Raw genomic sequence first — 21,899 nt, 5'->3', positions numbered from 1 at the left:
AGCCCTCACTGAAGACTTTCAGTCAATGCATCAGTCTCTGTGCCTCTACAATGATCAACTGTAGTTTAAGTGCCAAAACACCAAAGCAAAATGAAGTACTTTTTACCACTGGGAACCCTCGTAGCAAGTCTAGCTTCATTTCAGGAGATGTGTCTAGCCCACTGGCATCTTACAAGTCTGCATATAATGAAGCCTCAGTATAATGAGTGGGAAGGAACCTGCCCCTCCCATCTCATCCTCCTCAGTGTCTTGAGTAGCATAGCGTGCTTTTTGCAATCAATCTGAGCCAGAACCAAAAAATTAATGAATACTCTGTTGGTACCGGCGGCAGGGAAGGGTTATTGGATTGGAGTCCGGTTGTATAACCACTGGTTGCACCTTTGTGAGTTTACATGGAGACATAGACCTGGACAGGTCAGATGTCAGTGCTGGGTCTGAGATCAGCTATGGGATCAGATCATCTAGTGGAGTAGGTAGAAAGGAACTGGCACAGACCTTGGTGCTAGACAAGACGTCTGTGCTAGAATTTTTGTGGGCCCTGTAACAAGCCCTGCAGGAGCAGGAAGGGCAGATCAACCAGTGGAAGTCTGCCCAAGACTTCTGCAGCTCATAAGGCACTAAGATGCACCTGAGGAAGCTGGAAGCACATCAAAAATATCCAGCATGGCCTGCGGTGGGGTTGACAACAACCTGAGAAATTCACCAGGACCAACTGCTGGATTGTGTAGCGATTACCCACCTGGAGAACAATCAGTCCATGCTTTGTAGACGATACTACAAATCCCAGCAGGCAATGGGGCCAGTTCGTGTAAACAGAGGGCGGGCCATACATAAGCACCTCCTACGCCTTCGACCGGCGCTTGACAATCCTTCCTGGAGAAGCCGTAATGGCGGATGGTAATCCCCGCCGGACCCCAGCGTGAAGAACGTGCAGCTTTCCAGCAATTCCCTGAGGACCAGTTCTCTTCGCGTCTTAACCACTTGGCTGCTAAGGGGTTTTCCCCTCCCGTGCTGCAGATTTATGTTTCCCATTATACATGACGAGTTGACCTTGTCATGAGCACAGATTCAGTGTGCCTCATGACGAGTTCACCTTGTCATTAGCATGCAAGTGGTTAAGAACCGCCTCCGGACTCGCCTTCGTTGTTTGGATTTTGGGTGCAGGTAATACGCGGGTTGAAGCGGACGCTTCTTGCCTGTGTCTCCCCGCCTTTCCTTGGAGCCAGACAAATCACTTGTGCCGCCTACGCGAGATTGACATCGCGCTCGCATTTATTTTTCCTTCGGCACTTAGCGTTTATTTATTTTCACCGTGACTTTGCCAAAATATTTCCTCCGCATTGTATTGATTCTAGTTATGTGCTCCAGAGGCCCCCGAGAGATTATTTAGGAGTTTTTCTCGAGTGAGCTCCAGCAAATTCCTCACTGCCAGTAAAACTATAAGGAAGTGGGCGGTCTCGCCTCATGGTAGTATTACCGGCTGGTGGGGCTAGTTCTTTTGTATATATTGCTTTCTATATTTCTGACTATTTGCAGACGCTGTATTATCGCATTTTCAGATATAGAGAGACTGGTTTAACAGTTCAGGAAGCAAATGTTCTGCTGACTTTATTATTCTTATTCTCTGTTCTGGATGTCATGTGTATCTCACCTATAAGCATAGTAGTTGGGTTGACTAATTCCATTCTCGCTAGATTCTGAGCATCTGGTGAGTGACGATATAATATCTACTATTGGGGTTATGTATTAGGACACCTTTCTATTACAGCTGTTGTGTTTTCTCATCCTGTCCTGCAGGGCTGTTTTCACTCAAGGGCCAGAACATCCTCCAGATTAAAGGCTTTGATGAGACCAGAGCAGTAGAAGCAAGTTTATTATTTTATCCCCTTTCCCTTTTCTCCTGGGCTCGATTCCACACAGCAGGATTCCATTTCCTCTGTTGGGGGTTGCTTTCGGGGGAAGTAGGGGAATTATTCATCATCCATTGTCTCTGCTGGAGTCCAGAGAAAGGTTAGTGGTGTTTTTTAAATACTTGTGCTGCTGCCAGCCTGACAGATTGCCTCAGATGTAAGAGAGATTCGAATGCTTCAATCTGCATCTTGACACCTTCATGCCTTCTCACTAGCTTTCAAATGGCCAGATGGGGGTCAAATCCCATTTGGCATTCTTTTGTCTATTTATCACAGGAGTGGCATAGAGAGTGGGGCTACAATCTAGAGTGGGAGTGGGACCTATTCATTCACCACAACCCTTTCTTGCACTCGTTGACAGTTTCATGTCCTGGTACCCGAATGTTAAGAGACATGCCTAGAACCCAAACACCACAAACACTTTGTGGAGTCCATGACCGGAACTCTGCCTTTTACAGCCTTGCATTGTTTGAATCTTGACGTTTTTGGTGGGGACATCATTCCCTAGCACACCATGTTGCAATTTTAAAGCCATCAGAAAACTGGAAAAGTAAGGAGCAGAGTTCTGTATCCTCATTGAAGAGTATGAAAAGAAACGAACTGATGTCAGCGTGCAGAAGTGGCACTTATTTTCGGTTCTGCTCTATTATTTTCGGTTTGCTGTGGAGTCACTGCAAAGTCACACAGTGCCACTTGTTGGCAACCTAGAGCATTGCTGAAAAATTCTCTGGATCCAGTCTGGCAACTAGGAATATTCTAATGTGAGGAATTTGCAGTTAGACATACCATCTGAAGAAAACCTTTACTTTGAAAAAAAATAACTATTAACTTCCACGCCCAACAACAGATGGAAGGAGTGTGCAAAGCATTTGATCTACAGCAGCACAAACTTCAACCATACCTTTATTTAAATATATATTTGCCTCTCTTGGAGGTAACTGATTCTTTCCTTCCCTTCTTTTAGTTCTTGACTTTACACGTTGGTGCTATGTTTTTACTTGTCAAACATTATCACCTGATTCCAGATGATTGTCTTCACCACAGTTTTTCAGGGGTATCTATTTTTTAACAAATGATAAGCTAAAACTGAGTGGTATGGGATATTAGTTGCAGAAGAAAATAGTGTATAACAAAAACAACAACATTTTAGCTGCATAATATAATCTGGTTCAATTTATCAAAGCATGTAAGCAAAATATTTGTAGATCCAAGAGCTTTAGAAAAGGGAACATACCATACTAATAATTAAAATGCACTCTAGGGTACTCTTAGACCTGGTTCTTTTTGCAGGTTTGTCCTCAAACCTTTAGCTTCCTATTTTTCTGACCCTGCTTTAGTTGTCTAGAGGACTCTGGGCACTTTACCACTGATGAGCCGTGATGACGTGCACATGCTCTGTGTGCAAATTGTGATTATGATTCGTTATCCATGATTAGCCTACTTGATTTATTAGTAAGTCCCTGGTAAAGTGCTCTGTGTGTGCCCAGGGCCTGTAATCAAATGCTACTAGTGCTGGACTGTTCCCATGAGGAGCAGGGCCAAGACTGATTTGCATATGGCTAGGTTCAAACTGGGGTGGTATAGTGAGCAAAATAACGATGGATTACACCCAGATCTGTGAGTGGTTGAACTGTTTCAGCACTCTGCCCATCATCTTGTTGTGTTTGCTACTAGTGGGCCTGAAGCACTGGTTGTGTCACCCACACAAGTTTCAGACCTGCCACTGCAGTGTCTGCACACACTTTTTAACTATAATGTCACTTGCTTCACTTTTGTGGTGTTGTGTTGTATATATTTTATATGTTTGTATAATGCTTTGAGTCTCTTTTTGTGTTTTAATGCTCTTCTTGTTATTTGATTTATATGTTGAGAGTCTGGGAGATTGGTAGGACAGTGTGTTTGGATGAACTGTGTGGTTGTTGTGATTGGGCCTATATGTTTTATTTTCCTTTTTGGGGGTATTGTATATATTATAAATATATGTGTATAGAATGTACATACACAATTGGTACCATGATTAAGATATATTGCTATTTTTATGTTCTTGCTTATCAAAAAACTATTTGAATAAAAAAGAAAAATATGTTCTTTCAATAACTTCTGTTTTGGGACAATGGTATTATTTGAATCTATGTAGGATATATTACCTAGATCTTATTGAATACTAGTGAGAGGTTTTGTTCTTGCTTTTGCCACTTGCCAGGCCCTGACCTTCTCATTTTTTACCTGTAAGTCACCTCTAGGGTAAGCCCAAGATACCCTAGTGGGTAGGGTGCAGTGAATGTTAAAGGTAGGACATGTACTGGTGTGTGCTAAATGTCCTGATAATGAAAGACTGTGCATTTAATTTTTCACTATTGCACGGACTAGCTCCCCCATAGCCTAACATTGAAGCTGCCTTATAACATTCTACAAGTATAACGTTTATTTGGGAAGAGCTAGAGATTTTGAGTTTAGGCTCTATGAACTCAGGAATTAATGACACACCTTTTAATAAAGGTGGCTTTTAAATTGTATGTTTGAAAATGCCATTTTCTTGTTTAACCATCCTATTTCCCTCTGCCTTTTTGTGTATTCGCCGTTTTGGAGTTGCATTCACTCTAGACAGTCACAAGGAGGGTTGAGGTGTGTCTTGCATTTCCTGGGTGACTCATAGCCAGGCTGAATAGACCTTTCTGCATTTAGAGTGGTGGGAGGAGTTTGCACTAGCACAATCTCCACCTCCTGTAGTGAAGCTGGACCAGGGAGAACAGAACTGGTTTTTGAGCTCAGAGACCCTGAAAACAAAGACTACAAAGAGAAAATGAGGTTCATTTCTTGAATTAGGAGGATACTGCCAAGAAGAAGATCTGAAGAGCTGCCAGGAGGAGTACTTCCCCTTTGCTGTGTGTTGCTTTGTTTGGGTGGCTTGCAGTTGCTGCTTCTGTCTGTGGGCAGAGAAAAGGACTGAAACCTTTGCCCTGCTGAGGTATCCTGCTTAAAGAAGATCTCCAAGGGCTTGATGATGCAGAGCTTGCCTCTTGTTCTGAAGTCTCAGGGACACAAAGACTTCACTTGCAGTATCTTTGAACTCAACTGCTGGGAGTTCTGACCTGTCTTGCGCTGCCAACTCAAGTTCGGGGCCTTAGTGGTTGTTCCTGCTGCAAAGAACTAAAGAAGTCTGAAAAGCGATGCATCGCCCTTCCAGCGCCTGCTTTTCCGACGAGCACCGCCGTGAGGGAAGAATGTCCACTCACCACTGCCGTGCAGCCGATGAATCAACCCAGCACCTGAGAGCAGTTAAAAAATCCACCGCACTCTGAGTCCTGTGCACCGAAGTTTGAGACCACTGTACCGGCTCAGACGCAGAACCTGCTGTGCGGCTGCAAGAATCAATGGATCATGGGACCCCGGCTGAAGAAATCAACACATCACCCGTTTTGCTGTCTCCACATCGACCTCCAGCTCATCCAGATTTCCCACATCGCACCTGTGCGGCAAGTTTTCTGACGCAGCACCCGCAGACTTGAACCGCCTGGATTTCGACGCATCTCTTGTCCATACATTCTGGAATTGATGCAACATTCTCCTGCGTGGCAGTAGGGCTGATGCATCACCTCCCCAAGTGCTCAGCAAATGAAGCATTGCTGTGTTTACTGATGCTTCTCAACTCTGCACCTGTTTTGTCTTGTGGATTTTTACACATTTGAGGTCCTTGTAAAGAAATCCTGAATCCATAGATTTCTATGGACGGAAGTGCTTGAAACCTTTTAAAAGTCATATTTTAAATTGTGTATTTTTGGCGTTTTGGTTTTGTTTGGTTGAGATAAAAAAAAATCTAAACTGGTATGGTGCTCATCTGTAGTGTTTTCATTGTTACTGTGTGTTTGGGTACAAATACGTTACATATTGCCTTTGGGAAAAGTCTGTCTGCTCGTGCCAAGCTACCAATGGGGGGAGAAGGGGTTTTCTAGATTGTGTAACTCCCTTATCCGGACTTGAAGAAAGGGTCCCTAGTTGGACAGGGTGAACGCCACTGCCAAATAGCCCCCATTTCTAACAAGTACCTATAAATTACACTAGAAAGAAGCAATGTTAACACCCTGCTTTTGCAAATAAAAAAAATAATGCGGTAAGTCCTGTCTGTGACGGTGGGAATTTATTGAACATAGATGAGCTCCTAACCCAGATAATGTTATTTAAAATGCATATTTATATGGGGATACACATAGCATGAGTATAGCTACAAAGAAACATGGGCAAGGTTATTAGAAGTGCAAAGAAGATGAGGGAAGGGCAAGTAACAGGTTTGGAATTGGAACAAGGCATCAATTTACCTGGGATCTATCATGTGGAAGCGTTACACGTGGAAACTGTTTGCCTGAAGAGGAGGGCCTTCAGATCCCACCTTAAGTGAAAAAGTCAGAATACTTGCTGGATCTGGTGAGGGAGGGTTATCAGATTCTTGGAGCATAGTAGGACAAGATCTGCCATCATCTCATTTTCTCTCTGCATTACTTGTCCAGCAATGCTGCGTTTCTCGGATAAGTGCAGGCTAGAAGGGTGGTGCCTGTCTTTTTCTGAGAGAAATACCTTTACTTTGCTGTATATAATCTATGTTCTGAAACCAGGGGTGGTGTCGATGTGGAAATCTTTATGGTTTGGTGTTGTTGAAAAGTCACTAGGGGGAAGCCCTTGAGGTTCATCACTGGTAACCATGCATACAGACATTCCTGCTGTTTGTTGCTAGTGATCAGCAAAAATCCATGATCAGGGGTTTGATCATCAGATCCATTTTTGAGTTCCAGGAAGGCATTGTGGCAAGACAGTCCTTAAGTCAGGTGACTAATTTTCTGAGACAATTTTTAGGTAGAAACTGGATATCAACAGGGTACTCGTGGATCTTAGTAACCTTGTTCGCTACGAGTACTCCTAATGCAGAGGTCAAAAAAAGAGAAAAGACTTCACAGAAAGTCCTTCAGTGTGCTTTCAGGTGAACTCTGATTACTTTCCAAAATCTATTATATTTTTAATAATTACCAATATTTAAGAATCTGAGAGCACCTCGCTGTAGTGGAAGAAAATATGGATTTATATGTCCATCCTTGATGCTCCAAGACACTAACTTGGTGGTGTTCTACAGTGCTTGATATATTTTGGTGTATATGAGGATTTCCTAAAGTTATATGCTTAGGTAATGTCACCCCACCCAGCTGGCTCTATATGTACCAGGAGTAAGCGTTAGACTGATTTATGGCCTTAGGGTTTTGGTAAAGCACTGCAGCTCAATTTTCTACCCACTCAGATAATTTTTCCTTTGGAAGGGGGAGGGGGGACAGAGATGTTCCAAGACATCCGGATACTTCCAAGTCTTGAATCATATTAGCAGCTCAACTATGCTAAAGAGACTGCATTCTAAGCCAGTGGAAGTAGGCCTCTTCCTAGAGCTGAATGTTTGTTGAACCCTTTTTAAATCCTTGAATATAGGGGCATGATTATGCATCTAACTAACTGATGGAAGCCAGGTTTGGGATGTGTGCTTAGATTACACATTTTGCATGTGTGGCTTTGCTTGCGTGTGTAGGTGGCATCTGTGAACATGAAAGAGTGTTGGGAGGGAGGAGTGGTATGGGAGAATATGTGGTTGGTATGGGAGAATATGTGGTTGGTGTGGAGATAAATGTACGTGGATGGGGTATCCATGTTAAAATGAGAAGTGTAGGACATTCTGGGTTTATTGGGGTGATCTACTTTGGTGTTGTGTTGGGCATGCAAGGCACATGATGTTCAGGTGCAGAGGTTCTGGCTCATGACACTTTCCTAGTCTTAACAGGCCCAAACAAGGGAAGTTCTAAACATGCAACTGCACGTTTTGATATATGTTAATTAGTTGTACACTTTTCTCTCTGGCTTCCTCAATGCACATTTCGGCCTAAACAAAGTCACTGGTTTTAATAATCCTGGAAACATCACTTTATCTGCAAAGCTTTCATTTTATTATTTTAAAAGTATCTGCAGTGTTCATGTAGTTGAGAAAAGGACTCCTTCAAAAATGCCTATTCTGCCCATCACTACGAGTCGGAATCCTGGAATTTGTGTATTTCTGATTGATTGTGTGCAAACAGATAATTTCAAACTACACAGATCAGATTTTAAACAATTTTAATGTGGAGATCATCAGTGATGCGGCCTTTTCTATTATTTAATATCTACATCAAGGTCACTGATTCCATTCTTTCTAATGTCAGCATGTCACTATGCTGCTGCGACTCCAATGATCATTATGCACTAGTTTTAACACTATAGGCAGTCCACAGATGCACATCATACAAATGGCTCAAATGTAATCGTTACAATATGGGAACGTTGCCTATAGGAAGGCAACCCGATCTGTTGGCTCTAGAACAACGGGCACATAATCTAGGCTATGTTCATCAGGTTAGGTACTTAAAGTTTATATTTGATTTAAAAAAACGTTTGGGACCCCAAACCTCAGTGCGAGTCAAGCCTGCAGTCTCTAGTAATATTTCCAAATACATTAACTGACACTGTGTACTAACAGGAAGCGGGCAAGTTTCACTCTACTGGTCACTTAATGATATAATAAGTTTGTGCTAGAGAATGTTAATTTGTGCCACTCTAAACTTGTCTTATGTTGGAGACATATTTGCCTTCTGCCAAAGTGTGTTAAACCTCTGGCCACTCTCCCACTTCTTAAAAGCATGTTTCTCTTTCTGCAATGAGTGCTTTAGTGTGTTAATATGTACTGTGGTATATGCATAATAGCAACCTTTCCACTGGGCGAGATGCAAAATACACTGTATATTAATGGGGTAGGTGGGTTTGGAGGCGATGTAAGGTTGTGTACATTAAGGGAGGAATGACATATTTGAATTACACTATCACATTACAGTTCACAAGTTTACACATTTGCATTATAGAACATTACACATATTTGCAGTTTGTTAGACACAAGGTGATTATGCGACTAGCTCAGTTTCACGAGATTTCAGTCAACTGCTGAATCTGATATTAGGACCCAGGAAGAAAATGAATGCAGATAAGAACTTCAGAATTTCTAAAATTAGATGATCACCAACTAGACCACATTTCCTTTCCACCAGGCCACTAAATTTAAACTATATGAGATAAAATCGTATTGCCCAGATTATGAAAGTACATGCAGGAGATCGAAGCTATTTATCGCCAGGGGCTACCTGCTGATGTAAAATTCTCCATAAGCCCCTAATGCTATAAAGCAGCGTCGTTATTGGCTAGGGGGGTCTGGGAGCCTGGGTACTTTCTGTTCTGTCAGCGGCCGGGGACAAGGTAAGTCTTTTTTGTTCTAAATCCCCCACCCCCCTCGCCACTGTTCCCAACTTGCCGCCACTGAAAACCATACCCATCTTTCTACCTGGCTATCTCGCCTCCCACACTTTATTTTGCATATCTCCATACCTCAGCTATTTCTCCATCTTATTTCTATATCTAAATCCCTTTTACCTCTACTTTACCACTCTTGCTAAACAGGTATCCCTTTACCATTCCATTATTCTCCTCTCCTGTGTCTCCACTAAATTCTCTTACTCCACAGAGTGGGGGGTTACTGTCTAGGCAGAGAAAAGCACAAATAGAAAGAGGAAAGAGGGGAGAAGAAAGGAGAGATGAGGGAGAAGTGAATGAAAGAAAATTGTCAGATTTCACCCGAATAAATAGTGAAAATCACCGGGGCATTGCTTTGATTTTCATGGTTGCAGTGAGACTATCAATTGTAAATGGGGATTTATGTGTGAATACAAATATCAGTAAACTAAAGCTACCTGTTTCAAGCACTAAGTGCAAGTCGTATTCTTATAATATTCACTAGTCAAGTAAACATCCACCAAATCACCATTATAATTTTTTTCTGGCTATACTATAAAGAGCCTAGTTAGATTCTAATTACACATAACATTTCAGCCCTAACCAATTAGGGCAAGCACGACTCTTTGCAATAATGGGGTACTAGTTGCATTTAGAATTTCATTTTTTTGTTTAATTAAATGGGTTACATTTATTTTGTGTGGTTTTTTTTAATTAAAAGTTTCAAACTTAAGTCTTTTCTACTATGGTATCTCAAACTTTGAGCTTAATACCTATTTTGAAAAACATATGTACCCTCCTTTTTTTTCTTTAACATGAGACATTCTACCTTTTGCAGCATTCTGCTTACCTTTTCCCGGAATTGGCTGTTTTCTGCTGCGGCAGAAGTGAGTAGAGTCAGGGCCTGGTTGACGCCACTATTACTGTCGTCCAGCAGTAAAGCCAAGGCTCTTAGGATCTCCTGCCGGGGAGGCAGGCGGCATGTGGCAGATAGCTCGGAAATATTCCGAAGATGAGCTTCATCTCTTGATGACTGGAGAATCTGAACCATGAACGCTGGAGATGCCAAAAAGGTCACAAAAACAATAAAGAACATCAAGGTTCTGAAAGATCACAAAAATAATAAAGAACATCAAAGTTCGGCTCTCCTGTTAATTCAACCCAACTTTGCTCTCTGCTCCCCAGTGCCCTTTTACCACCCTTGCAGATGACCTGGCTGAAAAGGATTTTTAAATGTATTTTGAGGCTTTGCATGAACGTATATATCCATATGTAAACCCTATTGTTCAAACCAAAACATACAACAACTATTTGTTAACAGGAAGGGTACCATTTTGCAGTTAATCCATTGTAAAATATGGATTTTATGGCCAAAACATGTTCCACGACCACAGATCAATTCTTAAGGGATAGTTCGCATGTGCAAGGGAAGTTTCGTGGAGAAGGCGCCCAGCCTGTTATTTTCAATCAATATGAAGGGGTGATATATACAATTAAAGAAGACTACCCTGAACACTCTGTTGGACTTTCTGAACTTGAACAAGGGTTTACAAGTAATTGAATACACAATAATGTTGTGGACCTAAAGAAGGCAAGTCTGATCGTGAACAATGTTTTGGCCAGAAAATGTATACATCATGAGGATAGTATAGAACAATGGATTAATCGCAAAACGGTTTCCTTCTCCTTTCTTGTTGTCTTATATAAATTGATGATTATCCTTCGGCCAGACTGGAATGAACTGAGGACGGACCACGCCGTCGTCAGAGTGTGGTTGCCTATTTGTAGTCTGGTAACAGTTATTTTTTGCTTAGCTTGTGGAGGAGAATGATTACATTTATTTAAAAGGGCCATCCAGTGTAGAAAAAAACCCATTCTCTTTACCTAGCACTGCATTGCTAATAATCACCAACTGTAGACCGTCTAAAAGGTTACTCTGTTTAATGATGTCAGCTGGGGTTTTAAAAAGTACTGTGACACCAATCAATGGATGCTCCTTTTGTATTTATACATAGGAGCAAAAGATATGGCAAAGGCTGCATGATCTCAGTGACAGAGTGGGTAACATTAAGCAAGATAATTTCTCTGGTACACATGAGGTACACTATCAGGCACAATGTGTCGAAGAAGCATTTAAATCTTGCACTTGTTATGGTCTCTGGAAGATTGATTCAGAGGGGCAACAGGTGTTGATACAGCACGGACATTGAGCAGTTCTTCATGGGCTGAGATGGGGTGCAAACCTCTTGCCTCACTAATTGGGAGTCATCTGTAAAATGACCATGCTTCTGCCAACCAGGCCTGGGATCCAGAAATTGATTTTAAAGGTCCGATTGCAGTTGGAGAATACCTCAATATCCACTCGACACTACCCAACCGTTAGGCCCACTCGTAATCATGCTGCACCCCGTGCTTCAAAGAAAACTTTTTAAAATTGTTCTTTCAAATTTACCAACAATGTTTTTCTTCCTCAAAACATTCTCAAGTGGAAGATTACTCAAGGGTTTTATTTCATGTGATGTCAATTTGTTTTAAAGATTACTGTCAGCGAGCTTGCATTGCACTCACTGATTGGATGTCACTGAAAGAGCATAGTAACATACCTTCTTTTGCAAGCTGGATCAAATGGGCATGTAGGTCACTAACATTGTGACTGGCGAAGTAACTGTGATACTGAAACACCGTGACGATCTCTGAGGTAAGACTGGAGAACAAGGGCAGCTCCAAACGATCAAGAACAGAGATCAAGAGGGTTCGGAAGGCTAAACACAAGGTAGAAAGTACATATTAACTTTGGAGCAACTATGCATTACCACAGCAAAGCTACATGATGAATTCTTGGCCTGTGCAGTGTTGGGTATAATCTTTGCATTTGCCCATTAGACTTAGTTTCCCTGTAAAACATATTACTCTCTCATGAAAGTCCTATGATGCAATTTCTATACCCCGCTAAGCCCCTTCATTCCACAAGGAATAATGAGGCTGGTAGCTGCCTTAAGGTTCCACCAGGTAACGGTATCTAAGAGTGCCATAATGCAGCTGGAAACCCCAAATATGTCGCTCTGCCTGGGGGAGAGAGGCAACGCTTAACTGCAGGCAAAATGCAGTGTTATGTCTCGCCTACAGAAAGCTTTGACTAACAGTTTCCGAAAGACCTATTGTGTAAAAGACCAATACTTCCAATCACCTTTGCTTTGGTACACTGCTCATCATTGGTTGGTTCTCTTGTCATTCTCATGTGCATGCTTCTTATTTGATGACTCTCCTTCATTCTCTTATGTTTGTTCCTTAGCTGGAGCACAGCATGGCTTCTTTACAAATCCTTTTGACTGGATGACTTGTATTTTTCTACTGCTTACTTTCAACACTCCATGCAGAGCATATGCTTTCTTGCACTCCCGCCTTCTACCCTGTGTGCTGCTTCCCTTACCGCCGTGCACTCTATGTTAATCTCCCACACCTCTAGCTCATCTACATATATGACAACTAATGAGCATGTCATGATGCCAGGGCCAGATCTGGTGCTTTTTTTGCCCATGATGTCCATCAAATATTGTTTTTTCCTTTTGTTGACGCTGTACAGCATGGGCAACATGCATGCACAAAGCCAAAAGGTCAGTTAACATCTTTCAAAACCAAGACTTAATGGCTTTGCCAATGCCGGTTGTCCATGGCGTACTTGAACCTTTCCAGTCACTGCTTTAGAAAAGGGCTGGAAATCCACATGTAACCATGGTATACTGGTATTGAGCAGGATCAGCCAAAATGCCCTTCCTTATCACTCAAACCATCCACTCTAGTTACCAGTGTGTGTTTTATCACCGCAGCTGGTAACTGCATCTAACCAGTACTGACTGCGTAGAATATGTTACCACCATTGGGTACCGCATGTTGACGTCTCACAGTTGCCTGCTCGACGCTATATAAAGCTCCATAAATAAATAAATACGTGAAGGACTGCTTATCTTTCTATGCAATAGATTAATAGCTGTTTTTCTGTACCTGTCTCTGCAAGTCCTGGGCACTCCTCGTTTACAGCTCTTGAAAAACCGACATCCAGTTGTTTCATCATCTTTTCAGCAGAGGTGTGAAACAGGCTGGCAGGGCTTACACATTTCACCCAGAAGGACAGCAGGGTAGGCATTCTGTGAAAATCAGGGATAGCTGGGGACAATGAAAATAAACAGGAACCAGAACAGCATTAGATGGGTTTTGTGTGACTAGTTGCATTTGCAAGCAAATAACAGCTACTGGTCTGTGATAGTAACAGACCAGACAACATGCCTCACTGAGTTACTCCCTCACTGCTGACAATCTAGTGATTCACAAGAAACAAGTTCATTTCCTGGCAACGCCATATCAGTCTTCCACTCTTGCGAGGTTGGTAAAATAATCATTCCTAAATTGGGTACTATTAACACCTGTCATTTACAGCTCTTAAAATACGGAAGTGTGATGTGGAGTGCCTGTGTATAAAACAAGCGGTTATTATATCATTACACAACACCAGTCATCTGCTACTCACTGTGCAAAGCGTGCGTGGCACAATCACGAATACTGCACAGTCAGCATTTCATTTAATTTCATTAAACCTTTTTGTTACATAAACCATAAAAGGTATAGTATAACATGTAATATTTCATTAAACACCGGATTTAACAGGTATTAATTGCTAAAATAACATAATATAGCTACAAAATAAAATTTAAGAGACAATATTTTATATAAAAAAAATAATCAGGAATTCCCTGAGACCCCCTCACTTCAAAGCCTTCATCCTGATGGCCATATAGAGAGGACAAGTAGCCAGAAACAGAATAAACAATACAATTGTGCGTGTTGGTTCTACACAACCTTAGGTCTGCCTGGCGATCAGTAATACCCAGCCATCGGCAAAGAGGGATGATCCAACAAGCACGTTGTTTGAAATATGCATTACAGAAAAACAACACTTGTTCAAGATTCTCAATTATACTACATGCCATCGGGCAAGACTTCGATAACTTTTCTTTTTTATTCCTTGAATGGGTAAAATCTGCCAAAGGCAAAATCTCCAAATGGAATTTAATATAAAGTGCATGTGCAGCAAACTTAGTTAAAAGGTCCATGAAGGCTCATAGTAGAGTTGGCATTTAAAACTCAACTAAAATTTAACTAAGCTACCCATGCTGGCTGTAGAGATCTTTTCTCCAAGCACATAATTCCAATACATTTCCTTCAAACTTTCCTTTGCTACCCTAGTTAAAGCAGAAGGACTATTCCAGTAACCCCAAATCAAAAAGCCAAGTTTTTATATGCAAAAATCATGGTATTGTGCTGATTGGCCCGCTAGTAAAATTATCTCACAATCCCTATAGGGACGCAACTCCTGAGTGAACCATAACCAACTCCAATGTAGAATGGGTTTTAGGGAGGCAACATCCACAGTAGAACTAAGATTTAGGTCCAGTCTTACTGGTAACGTCGGGACACTAACGGGAAATCTCAACAATGATTTCACAAAGGTATTTTCAACTTTTTCTAGAGAAGAGTGTTTAGAATGTCCCCACAATTTAGCCCAATATAAAACAGCCCCACACGCTTGACTCTTGTATATCTCGATTGAGGTGGAGGGATATGGGAAAGGTAAATGCCCTATTCACAAACCTCAGGATACAGCCAGCCCTTTGTTTCAAGGAGAGCACACTCTTTTCTATCTGGGGTTTCCAGCTAAGGGTTTCACTTATCCTAACCCCCAAATAGTCAAATTCAATTACTCGGTCTAGAGTCTCTCCCTCAAACCAAACCTTGCCCTTTACTTTTCTCTTGTGGCTGTACACCATATATTTGGTTTCGTCCATATTGACCTCTAGGCTAAGCCACTTGCAGAACATTTCAAACGTTGCCAGAAGGACTGACAACCCTCTTGCAGTTTTGGAAAGGAGCAAAGTATCATCTGCAATGATGAGACCTAGTATTATTTGTCACCCCTCCCCTCCCATTCACGGTGCATCATTTTTACAATTACACAGAAAAGGGATATAACCATTTATAAATAAAAGGGTAGGCGATAGGATACACCTTTGTCTGACTCCTCTTCTAATTGGAATAGCCTCGGTCATCTGACATTCTGGTCCCCATCTCATCCTTGCATAGTAATCAGAATACAGGGAAAGCATACCCAATAGGAATCCCTATACCCTGAAAAACTACCCAAAGCTTGCGTCTTGGAACAAGCAAGTGCTGGATGTATTACATCAGTTATATTAACTAAAAAGATTATAAAGTGTTGCCTATTTCTTAGCCGTGTCCATCTATAGTTAATACAGTACTTTCAGGTGAGACAGCATTTTACAAAAAACCTTTTTAAATAGGCCTAAAAGGTTGAAACATTACAACATATGCCAGCAGGATGCCTCAGTGAGTTAAACACCTACCACTGAGAAACACAATAATCAGAAGATCGTACATTTGTATTTCTGCAAGGTTGACTCCGACTTCCATCCTTCTGAGGCCCGTATATCAAGCCCCCCAGTAAATCCTGTTATATACAGTGCTCTCAAATAGTAGAAATATTTGGGAAACCAAAAAGTTCCTAATTCCTACTTTTTCAGAAATGAATATAAGAAACTGCGTTCTGGCAATTTTGATGTGATTAAGTACAAATGATAGGTAAAAGTGCCTACAAGGGATTTTTTTCAACTAACTAAATCTTCTTGACTCAAATAAATAAATTTTTCAAGCCCTTATTAGTGGCTTCTCGCAAATCAATCAACAAAATTAATTATATTCATTCAAAAAGAATATTATCGACAAAGGAGATGCAAAAAATGCAAAAACGTGTGTGTACTTTGAAAGTGCAAATATATGTAGAAAGGATACAAATGTACAAACGATGGCATCCTATTCTGCAGATTCGTTAAATACATGAAGGCATTTTTAAAAAGCATAGACCGATTACAGGAGGCAGATATAATTAGACTTTACAAGCAAAATGTATGCAGCACAATAATAAACCATACACCTTCCGTCTCTGCTAAACTTACATATGCGCAATGCAAATGTCCGAAAAGCCCTAGTGAAGCAGTTAGTTGAGGGTTACAAAAAGTTATGTGTGTGTGTGTATATATATATATATATATATATATATATATATATATATATAAAATATAATATATCTGAAAAACCTTACAAATCTAGTAAAAAGCGGCATTCTCTTGCAGCGTGAAGTGCAATTTGAGCCAAAGTTTGTGTGTCTGCCATCAACACATTTCAGCTGTATAACACCCTTGCAAAGTTTTTGGGGAAAAGGCGCTGGAGTGGTCGTGCCATTTAGGGGCACCTCTGGTGATCAGGCAGTGCACCAGCAACCACCATTGTTCTTTAGTATATGTGTGTGTGTGTATATATATATATATATATATATATATATATATATATATTACCTACTGGCGGTCGCCAGTAGGTATATATAGTTAGGATTTTTTCTCTATGGTATTTTTGAAAATTCTATGTCTAATAACTTTGGCGTTTGTGGACGGAATTGGCTGAAATTTTCAGGAAAATGGAACATTTTGTTTCTGAGCAGCCCCTGAAAATTTGGGGGGGTTTCGTCAAGGGGGGGCCGAGAAAAAAGGGGGGTCCCAAAACGTGTTTTTAACATTGAGTTTTCCATAGGGCGGTTGGCCTCACTTTTAGCCCGAACGGCTGAATGGATTTGCACGAAACTTGGCAAAATTGTAGGGACTGGTAGCCCGATGTGCCTTTGCTAGGTCTCAATATATGTGCTCCAGTGGATTTTGAGAAATTAACGTTCAAATAAAGATATATATCTGTAACAGCGGACCGGGCAGCGCTCCGGTTCGCGGACTTTTCGCGTTACGGAGCTTTGTGAAGCGAAGCTGATTGGTTCTCCGGCGTCTGTAAACATTCCAAACAGTCCGTAGCGGCCGCCATCTTGTCTCTCGGTAGGATCGAGAGACAAGAGGAGGCCAAAGCGAAGGGGCAAATGACCATAAGGGGGCATAGTAGATCCTCCCTGACCCTCTAGGTTTGATGTGGAGGTTTTAAAAGGGCCCCGCGGGGCAAAAAAAAAAAATTATAATAATAATCGAATGGCTGAATGGATTTGCACGAAACTTGGCAAAATTGTAGGGACTGGTAGCCCGATGTGCCTTTGCTAGGTCTCAATATATGTGCTCCAGTGGATTTTGAGAAATTAACGTTCAAAAAAAGATATATATCTGTAACAGCGCTCCGCTTCGCGTACTTTTCGTGTAACGGAGCTTTGCGAAGCTGATTGGTTCTCCGGCGTCTGTAAACATTGCAAACAGTCCGTAGCGGCCGCCATCTTGTCTCTCGGTAGGATCGAGAGACAAGAGGAGGCCAAAGCGAAGGGGCAAATGACCATAAGGGGGCATAGTAGATCCTCCCTGACCTCTTAGGTTTGATGTACCATTTTGCCAAGTTTGGTGTAATTCCGTTCAGCCATTCAGGCTGTAGACGTATGTAAATGTCCTATGGAAAATTGCATGGGGAAAACACATTTAAAAATGTGTTGAAATTTAGAACCAATTAAAATGTTACTTTGGTTTTGTATTTGTGTGTGATGAAAGTTAATTGGTTATGTATATATCTAAAATGAGAGGAAACCACAGCCATTTTGTGATACTACTGTCTGAGGTACATTTGTGAGGAATTTTTGGTGCTCAATTTCTGGTGTTTGGTTTACACAGTACTAACACTTCTCCTACTTTTAAAAAGGTGAGTTGTTAATTTGTAAGGGGAACTATGTTGTACACTTTAAGATAATTTGAAAAATGTTTTCTGTTATTTATTTACAGTCCTTCTGTTATACTAAATACTTGATAAAGTTAGTTTTATATTATGTATTACTAAAAACGATAAATGAAAGTGATTATTTTTTTCTGCAATTTACAGCAAGCAATTTCAAAATAAAATGGCTCACAATGAAGAGACCGTGGCAATTTCTTTTGAATTATCCACTCCATTTATTGAAATTGACAGCACCAATAATGAAATATTCTCACAAGGAGGAGATGACTTGAATGATTTTTTTGATCAATCTCTTGATGGCGAATTTATCGAATGTTTGGAGACCATAGAGTTACAAGAATCATCATTGCAGACTTTTCATGAGGAGATTCCAGATGAGGACATGTTACTAGTTCTTTCAAATTTTGAAAATTCAGAAGAATAAATTTATATTTAGAAATACAAAAATTGTTTGAGACATTATTCATTTTTAATTTATGAGGTTGTAGCGAAGTGATTGTAGTATAAAATGAGACTTATAGTATAGAGTGGAACATTTTTATGTTACATGGTAAGTTTACTCATATTTACTTCCCTTCTTCCACTATATTATCTCCAATGTGTATTTGACATCTCTTCTTCATCTCCGGCCTCCTTTCTCTCACTGTCTGTCTCTGATGCATCTTATCGCTGCCATTTTGTGTAATTACAGAAGAGAGTAAAATAAAATAGTTCGGAACGTGAAAAGGGGGCAAAGTAGAGTACCCCTCACCCCCTAGGCCTTCTCAGGCGGTCCCAAAAGGATCAGTTTCTGCTTTCCTGAGAGATTATGGTATGAGTTCCATATACCACAATAACTTGCATTACAACATGCAAGATATCTATCTCCTATTACCAACTTTTGGAGATATTCGCGCTAAGCGCGAATATCTCCAAAAACTAACACCTGCCCTGAGCAGTTCTTAGCCATGTTATCCAATGGGAGGTGGATAACATGGCTAAGAGCATTAGCTCGGTAATGCATGAATATCGCTGACTTTTTAGCGATATTCATGCATTGCGGCCGTTTTTTATCGCATTTGCGATAAACCTTGATAATAGCAAGGTTTATCTTCGATAATTTCTGACGATGCTTAGCGGTAAAAAAATTCGTTGCTAAGCATCGTTAGCGATAAATATCGCTTAACTTTGGCAATATGCACCAACGTCTGTTAACGTTCGATTCGAAGGAAATGAGGAAGTGTTGAAAAACATTGTCTGCGCCATCTTGCCTTTTTTGAAATGCCACACTTTTGTTGTGCACGGCAGCCATTTTAGATGCCTTGACCAGACCCACTCTCTGCACGCTGTCGATTCGTAGCATGGCTCCCCACCCTCGCAAGCATCTTCCCCAGGCACTGCTCACCCCCGCTCTCTGTCTTATGCATGGGCAATAAACCTCCCCCCATCTGCGCTGCTCTTCCCTGAGAATCACACTCTGTGCCCGCCCGACACCTCCCTTTCGCCCTATTCACTACCGCACCCTCTGACACTCCTCTTCTTCTGTGTCCGATTGTCCAGGCCGGTCCTAGGCTATCAGCTAGCCCTGCAGATGTAGTTTATGGCCCCAGCTGTAAAGAATCACCCCTCTTCAAAGGAGTTATAGTAGATCAAGGCCCACACCCGATGAGATCCGTCACACCACACGTGTTCATACTATCTGAAAACCATCCTGTATTGTGATTGGGGAGGGGACCGAGCCTGAAGCGGAAGATTCCAGGGATGCCTCTTTGTACATCAAAGTTTTTACAATTATGTGTCACATGAAAAATATATAGCACTCCAACAAAGTAGTAGGAATATAAAACTTTAATAACTTATAAATATATACAACAAAACAAAAACAGTAAAAACATTTAAACAACGAAGAGACCGTGGCAATTTCTTTTGAATTATCCACTACATTTATTGAAATTGACAGCACCAATAATGAAATATTTTCACAAGGAAGAGATGACTTGAATGATTTTTTTGATCAATGTCTTGATGGCGAATTTATCGAATGTTTGGAGACCATAGAGTTACAAGAATCATAATTGCAGACTTTTCATGAGGAAATTCCTGATGAGATGATTGAAGAGGAAATTCCTGATGAGGACATGTTACTAGTTCTTTCAAATTATGAAAATTCAGAAGATGTTGCCTGGGGGTGGGTTGTCAGTAGCGGTCTGTTGTGCGAATAGTTCCAAGGCAGCAGAACGCGCTGAAATCTGGATGTCACGAAGGTGATGTCTAGTAAGTTGCCGCCCAGCAAATAACTGCGTGGGGCGCCGCGGGGGGGCGGGGAGGGGAGGCAGTCCAAAGTTCCGTTAAAAGGGCAAAGGAAAGGATCGGTGGTTTGAACCATCAGTCAAAAAGGGGAGGGGGTGCAACAATTTTTCCTACCGGGTCACACTGTGCTTTCACCGGAACTGAGGTCTGCAGGATTCTAGTCATTCAAACTGAGGCTGGCGCCAGCATGGGAGCGCCGACGTCCCGCGGCTACAGTTTCGTCACTCCACGGGCGATCATGGCAGTCATTCCCCATCGGGGGTGTCTGCGGGGGTCGGGGACTCCCGCGGCTCCTCTAGAATCTTCAAGGTCGTGGAGGACTACGGTGGTGGAGTCAACCAGTGACCGGGCCATTTCTTTATGCTGGGCCCGCTCTTGCCAGGTCGACCGCCATTTTGAGAGTTCGGTAGCTACTGGAGATCGCGGGGTCAAATGAGCGGACGGGCTCCACCCTGCCGGGCGAGACGTTGCAGCATCGCCACAGTGGAAGAACCCTTTTCCGGGCGCCTGGAGCGCTGAGGGTGCAGGTGGGAAGCCTCCACCTGGGGAGGCGGGAGAGGCCTGTTCGCACCGTCTCTCCCTCCCAGTGCACCCCACGGCGTCTCGCTTGAGATTTGTTATGGCCGGACCAGGCGATGAGGACGAGAGGGGGGGGGTCGGAGGCATGTGCAAGACATCCCCCCCCCCAGGGTTGTTGCAGCAATTATTCAAGAAAGAAGAAATGTCCCGTCCGTCTTTGGGCCGGACCTCCGGTGGATGGCGGCCGGACGCCCTTTGCTCTGGCCCCATGAACGGGTTCCTTGGCTCATCGGCTGCAGCCGGATCCCGTCGGCCCCAGCCCCCGGCCGTTGGTGGCCGGACCGGGAGAGAGTGTGAAGGGACAACCTGCAACTCTCAAGGGCCACCGCGGCCGGACTGGGAGAGAGAGGGGAGGGTCGAGGACACGGACATTCCCCCCCCCTAAAACTCTCCAGTGTTGTCAATCCCCCTGGCCGGGTCCCGCTGGCCTCGGCCTCTCCTCCGGCTACACCCTACGTGATGATCTCCTGGCCGAGGCGTGGCAGCAGGACCCGCCTTATATGTGTTGCTTCCGGCTGGGCGTAGCCGAAAACCTGTTGCCCTTTGGAAGTTTCTAGAATGGGGCGGATGTCTGCTGACTTCTATTTTTCCCAGTTTGCCGTTATTTGGCCGTGGCAGGCGGTGGGACAGACACGTTTTGGGGCAGTGAGGGGCGATGTTTTCAGGTTTCTTATTACGGGCTTACTTCTAACGTTTCTTGTTTCTAGGACAATAATAGGTTTTATCATTACGTATTGTTATCGTTTCTTTATTTGTTATTTAATAAAAAGTTCATCAGTGGCCTACTGATTTTCGTTTTCCTATTCTTTTCTTTCCAGGTTGTTTCATGCTAAAGTTTCTGTTAACAGGATACAGTGATCACTTCGTTATTATCGCATATGTCCTTTTCACTAGGGGTGCTTTCTTGTTGGGCCAGATGACCTATCTCTAGTAAATGGTCCGGGTGAAACAGGTGCATCAATCAGTGGGGAGTAGATAGGCATGACAGATTACAACGGGGGAGAA

At 42.3% G+C, this 21,899-nt stretch overlaps 1 protein-coding gene across 5 annotated transcripts in view; it reads right to left on the bottom strand.

Annotated features, from left to right (window-relative positions):
- RIPOR2 (RHO family interacting cell polarization regulator 2) overlaps positions 1 to 21,899 on the bottom strand; it is a 612,501-nt gene that overhangs the window by 70,526 nt on the left and 520,076 nt on the right. For all 5 annotated transcript variants that reach the window (XM_078687528.1, XM_078687531.1, XM_078687533.1 and 2 more), the window contains exons 17-19: positions 13,254 to 13,415; positions 11,855 to 12,013; positions 10,102 to 10,307 (exon numbers count right to left, since the gene is read on the bottom strand). In XM_078687528.1, the coding sequence (XP_078543654.1) occupies positions 10,102 to 10,307; positions 11,855 to 12,013; positions 13,254 to 13,415 (527 nt within the window). The remainder of the gene's footprint in view (positions 1 to 10,101; positions 10,308 to 11,854; positions 12,014 to 13,253; positions 13,416 to 21,899) is intronic.

Source organism: Lissotriton helveticus, chromosome 4_1 (assembly GCF_964261635.1).
Source record: "Lissotriton helveticus chromosome 4_1, aLisHel1.1, whole genome shotgun sequence".
Lineage (NCBI taxonomy): Eukaryota > Metazoa > Chordata > Amphibia > Caudata > Salamandridae > Lissotriton > Lissotriton helveticus.
This window is presented reverse-complemented; position numbering and strand designations above follow the sequence as displayed.